This window comes from Malus sylvestris, chromosome 5 (genome assembly GCF_916048215.2).
Source record: "Malus sylvestris chromosome 5, drMalSylv7.2, whole genome shotgun sequence".
Taxonomy (NCBI): Eukaryota; Viridiplantae; Streptophyta; class Magnoliopsida; order Rosales; family Rosaceae; genus Malus; species Malus sylvestris.
In genome coordinates this window covers 45,706,724-45,712,349 of record NC_062264.1, presented here as the reverse complement: position 1 = coordinate 45,712,349, position 5,626 = coordinate 45,706,724, and the positions used below count along the sequence as shown (strand labels likewise).

Here is a 5,626-nt window from a genome sequence, read left to right as displayed (position 1 = left end):
TGAAAACATGTTTTGATAGAAAAAGAAATTATGAAATTACAAAAATAATCAAGACCTTTTTTTTTAATTACCCTATTTATGTGAATTGAGGTTCATAAAACAAAAATAATGTTATTTAGCTGCACAAAATTAATAGATTATTCACATTTTTTTTAATACATGTGAATTCTACATACGGCAACTGTTAAATTCACTTCTATTAGACAGTGTGGATTAGTAAGTTCGTTAATTTTATGTTTTCAAATAGCGGTATTGAAAACAAAACTCTTCTAAGTGCACCATGAAATTACCTATTATGCTTCACTAACACAAACTGATTTCGAAAATTCAACTCATTACAATAAAAAGACCAAGAAGGGCCTAAATCCTACGTTTAGAATTCAATATCTTGGGCAAATTGGGCTCACTCCCAGCCGAGTCCGAGTTCATCTGTCTCGGCTGAATCATTGCCCAACGAAAATTTACCAATTCACAACAATAATTAAACATCTTGGCGTCCCAAATCAATCATTTTTAACAATAATTAAACCTCCTTAATTTCCTAATGCTAATCACTAATCACAAACCACAAATTATCCATCAAACCCGGTCCGGCTCCACACCGCATCCCTGACCCGACTCATGTCTCGGCCCTTCAGGGTCCGCCCAACGCCTTCGAAAACTGACGTCGCGCCTCGCGTGTACTCACGCGCCAGGTACTCGTGTGGGGGAATAATCTCCGAGTCATTGCCATCCAAGCCGTCGTCCATGTCGTACAGCGAGTCCACGGAGTCGACCCGGAGAATCTTGCTCCAGTCGGGCACGTTCATGGGAGCTGACGTGGCAATGTGGTGCCCACCTGGGGAAGCCATGCTGTCGTGCCCGCGGAACTGGTGCACGATCCGAGGCGACGACACCGTTTTACCGGAATCGTCAAACGCCAATGACAGCCCGCCCACGCTGTCATCGTCCCTGAGAATTCGGTGGCCTCTCCGCACCTGAACACCCCCGTTGCTCTCGGGGACGGCGCGTGGGCTCCACTCTCCCTGCGAATTCTCGGTTTCGTGGTCCTCCCTCTCGTCGACGCTGTTGACCATCGACCAGACATCGTCCTCGCCGAGCTCCGGCGAGTCATGTGCGTGGCTGTAGCTGCCGTAGGTTCCGAGCAAGCGTTCGCTGCGGCTCTGCGTCAGTTTCCGTCCCTTCGCCATATGTCATAATCAATCGGATTCCGGCCACGGAATCGAGAATTCCCGGCGACCCAATTGAGGAAAGGAGAGAACCCACGAAATCCAATTCACAATTCCATCGATCAATTTATTATAGGCTTACGCATAAGCTGGGCATCGGAGGGGTGGACATGTATATATATATATATATAAGATGTATAGCATTCCAAAAAATAATAACAATAATAATTCATTTCATTTGAATTTGAATTTGGGCGTCATTTTGTTTGCATTTCATTTGCATGGTGGTGAGTAACAAGTTCACGAAACTGTAAAAAACAGGGAGATTTCAATGGGATCATTCTTCCATTATACGCGCTCCCGCCAACACGTGTGGAGGTTTTGTTCCTTACTTTTTGGAGTTAAGTTGGTGGCTTCACAAAAGCAGTCCAATTTTCCTTTACGAGAAAGGGTCATGAATGCATTTTAGCCCCCTTCAGGTTAAGGTTAAGATTATGTGTTTCATCAGTGCTAAGAGTCGAACGAAAACGTGTTATATTTTTTTGAACAAACGATATTATCTACACTAAAGGGAGGGGGTGGGCTTAGCCTCACAATAAGCTAGCAATAATATGATTCAAATTCTCTTTTGGTGAGAATCGAATTTAAAATCTCTCACTTACAAGTGAAGATGAATATGAAAAACATAAATGATATAAGAATCGAACCCAACATGTTTTTTTTTTTTAAGATGAAATCAAGATTAGGTAGTTATATTTGGTTCCTATGTAATCCAAATCATGTGTTGCAAATTGTGGTCAGATATTTTAGTGAATAGAGTATTTGGTTTTTATCTATATTTTATGAGTTCGAAACTCCCATTTCACAATATTCCTGCAATAATTTCGAACTCTCCCGCTCTATCTTTCCTAAATTCTTCTAATTGTTTCGAGCCCTCCTCTAATAAGAATAAATTAAAAAGGAACGCGCTTTCTTATGCGAAACTACAAACCACCCACGTCGGAATTCCTTCTACACTAAGCGGCGGGCCCCCACCGCTATGCCCGTCTTGTTTGACTACGTCAAATGACAAATGCATATAACACAAACTGCTCACAGTCCACGTGGACACGTCCTCCTCTAAAAGCCCACCACGTGGGAGCTTCTACACCTGCGGGTCCCGCCTTCAGGGTCTCCATCCATGCCACGTGGACGAACAGTTTCCAGCCAAATAATTTCACCAGTTAAAAATAAAGTAAATAAAAGGTTTAGTATGTGGTGTGGGAAGGCTAATGATTATTTTTGAGATGTGCTATCCATAGATCTCTTTTTACTTTTCATATCCCCTTGTTAATTTATGTCCGTTGATCTTCTTCAATTCATCCGATCCGACGGTCGAAAACTAAAAATATGTGAGAGAAGTAAAAAGAGGTGTGTGGATATCACACCCCTTATTTTTTGGAGGAAATTAGCTTGTGGTCTCTGTGACGAAGTTATTTTGGACAAGATTGAAAAGATTTACAGTGGCATTTCAGTTTCTTTTTTGTCACCATTTTTCCTTTCACTAATGAAAAGACTAATGATGATGACCAGAAAATTAGCGTCAGCATAATTGATGGTTTAGGGGTTTTAATCAAGTTTATTTTTGTGGTTTAGATTAATTAAATCTCCACTTGGGGATTGAAAAAGCAAAGTCTCTGGGAAGTCCACAATAGACGGTCCAGAATACAATAGTGGGGTCCAACAACGACTTGTCGTTTTTGAAGTAAACATGTGAAGCTTTATCACCATACATTGTCCAAAGATTTCACAATCAAAAGGCCCAAATTTGATGGAGCTTCACAAATTACATCCAATTATATAGGGGTTTTTTTTTTGCGAAAACTAATGAAAAATGTTTGAAAATTTTGAGTTTTAACAATAATAACAAAGTAAAGAGTAAATGGTAAAATGAATAGTACCATGATTGACTTTTTAGTGTAAAAATGTGGTTTTTCGTTAAAGTAAATAGTACTTGAATCTTTTCGTTAAAATTTTCCTTTCCTTTTTCATTTTAAAAATGTGTCTTTTGAAATTTCGTTTTACACTAAAATTACACTTAAAGTCCCGTTTGAAAAAAAAAAATGTGTCCAAGTGGAATTGTACTAGCATTATCTGTTGTCGAGAGACAAAATTAATTAAGTATTTTATAAATGGTTATTAACCTTAAAAAACAGCACAACTGAACTAAGACTGTCGAGACTCAATTCGGAAGAAAACAAAGTCAATTTAAATTTACGGTGGAATCACTAATTTGATGCAATTTGAGTGAAAGAAAGTGTACATATGCTTGATATTAAAATAATAGGATTCTAGAACCAGCTGACCATATATATTCTTAAAACTCATCATAACTTGTGTGTATGGTGCACATCGCTATCAAAAATGTCCAGAATATCATCGTGACTTTGTATTGTGCATATTTTCAGTACATATCCAGCAATTCCAGCAAAGTTATCGGACAAATCTTGAAAGCCGATGAGAAAATTTTCGGTAGAGCACAGTAATAATGTATCTGATTATATCACTTTTACACATGCCTCGTGAGTTAAATGTCGTATTTACATGAGTTAGATGATACTGTAAATTATTTTATCTCAAACGATTAACAAATGAGACTTGATGGAAGTTGCGCAATGAGTACGCATCATTCAACTCTCTTGGTAAAGTACTAGGGTTATGTTAATTTTCCGGACTTGGATTGTCTGCCCTCCTTGTTGTGGTGCCCTTCCATGTCCTCCTATTTTGTGCGGTCACGGTTAAGCTACGTTAATATTTTATATTTTTATTATTTTTTGTCTTATTATCTCATTAAAAAATTAATATAAAATATTGACGTGGCTTAACCGTGATCGCACAAAATAGGAGGGCATGGAAGAGCACCACAACTAGGAGGGCAGACAATCCTTGTCCTAATTTTCCACATGCTCTCATTTTCAGGGTCACATCAATTATTATTTTTTGTACAACAGTATATTTATATTAAAAGGTGAAAATAATTTTTCAGTAGTACTTTTTCTACTCCCCCAGGCCTTCTTTTCTCTTTCCAAAAGCAAACCCTAGTTCTGCAACAAGGCTAGGGGCCGGTGATAGCCTCTCCCCCTGTCCTCCTAGCCTCTCCTCTATGTAAAGATGTATTAGATGCTTCGGATATTGATAAGTGTACGTAGATTAAGTTGCTAGGTAGTTAAGTTTGTTATCCGTAGTTAACTTACTTAGTGACTAAGATAGTCTTGTTTATATATATGTGTAGCTATTGTAACACAAATTATTCATTTCAATACATACAAGATACAATTCATTTCTCTCTCTAAGATTGCTATTCTCTCGAATCTCTCTTTCTCTCTCAAGAACACATATGATGAACAATAACTCCTTTGTATTCTGACACTCTCTTCCTAAACCCCCTCTGCACCTCCTCGTCCCTACACGACCTGTAAACGGGTCACCCGAATCCGACCTGTTAAGTTAACGGGTCATTCGAACCCGACCCGTTAACAATTATTATTATTATTATTTTTTTGCATAAAGTTTATTTTTTGTTGTTAAGACTTTACTGAAATTACTAAAATATCCTCAACTAACGGGTGCTAACAGGTCTAACGGGTTGACTCAAAGTGACCCGTTATTTAACGGGTTGTTAACGAGTTCACCCATTAACAACCCGACCCGTTAAGCATCCACCCAAAATGCTAATATTAACGGGTTGGGTTAGGTCGAGTCCAAAATGCCAGGTCTACCCACACTCCCGCCTCTTCTCGTCATCCCCTTCTCCTTGATCACTCTTCTGACGACCTACCTTTTTTTTTCTTTCCATTTTCTCTTGACGAATCGTGGCGGCTTCGCCTTGCAATAGTGATAAATCTCACAGAAGCTGTAAAGTCGCCAATGGAGATGAGTTGATGGGTGGATTTCATTATTTGATTAGTTTAGATTTTGTTTGTATTGCTTTTAGCGGTTGATATCTCACTTAACAAGTGATGTGGTATCGTTTGTCAACCATGTTTTGACAAATTAATACAGAAGTTGCCATTTATGGGATTTGATAAATCACGTCATTAAATTTTTTCATAACAATAAAATTTGCATTTGTTATCCACTTGGACTATGCGAGGATAGGGGTTGATGATGTTTCATATTTATCAATGGAGGACCCCCTCCCCTTTTATGAGGTACTATTGTGTGTCTCTCCCCCTTCCAACAGGATCATCTCAGGATTCTTTTTGTGACGATTTTGGAAATTCGTGAATCGTGTCCGTTTATTATACATTGTGCAATCAATTTTTTCTAGGTACTATTTGTGTTTAATTTTAGATAAAAATATTAAAATAATTTTTGACCACATGATGTACAATGAACGAACGCGATTCACGAATTCCAAAAATTATCACAAAGAGGATTTGGATTCCTCCCCCTTTTGTGTGGCACTATTGTGGATC

The 5,626-nt window shown here is 38.4% G+C and overlaps 1 protein-coding gene across 1 annotated transcript; it reads right to left on the bottom strand.

The window, feature by feature from the left end:
- Positions 1-265: 265 nt before the first annotated feature.
- Positions 266-1,340, bottom strand: LOC126624000 (uncharacterized). The gene has a single exon (XM_050292992.1). It carries the CDS (start codon positions 1,188-1,190, stop codon positions 573-575), a length of 618 nt encoding a protein of 205 aa, XP_050148949.1. The 5' UTR covers positions 1,191-1,340; the 3' UTR covers positions 266-572.
- Between the last annotated feature and the right edge of the window lie 4,286 nt (positions 1,341-5,626).

Coding starts and splice junctions, on each gene's coding strand:
- LOC126624000 (XM_050292992.1), bottom strand. CDS start 1,190: ATGGCGAAGGGACGGAAACTGACGCAGAGCCGCAGCGAACGCTTGCTC.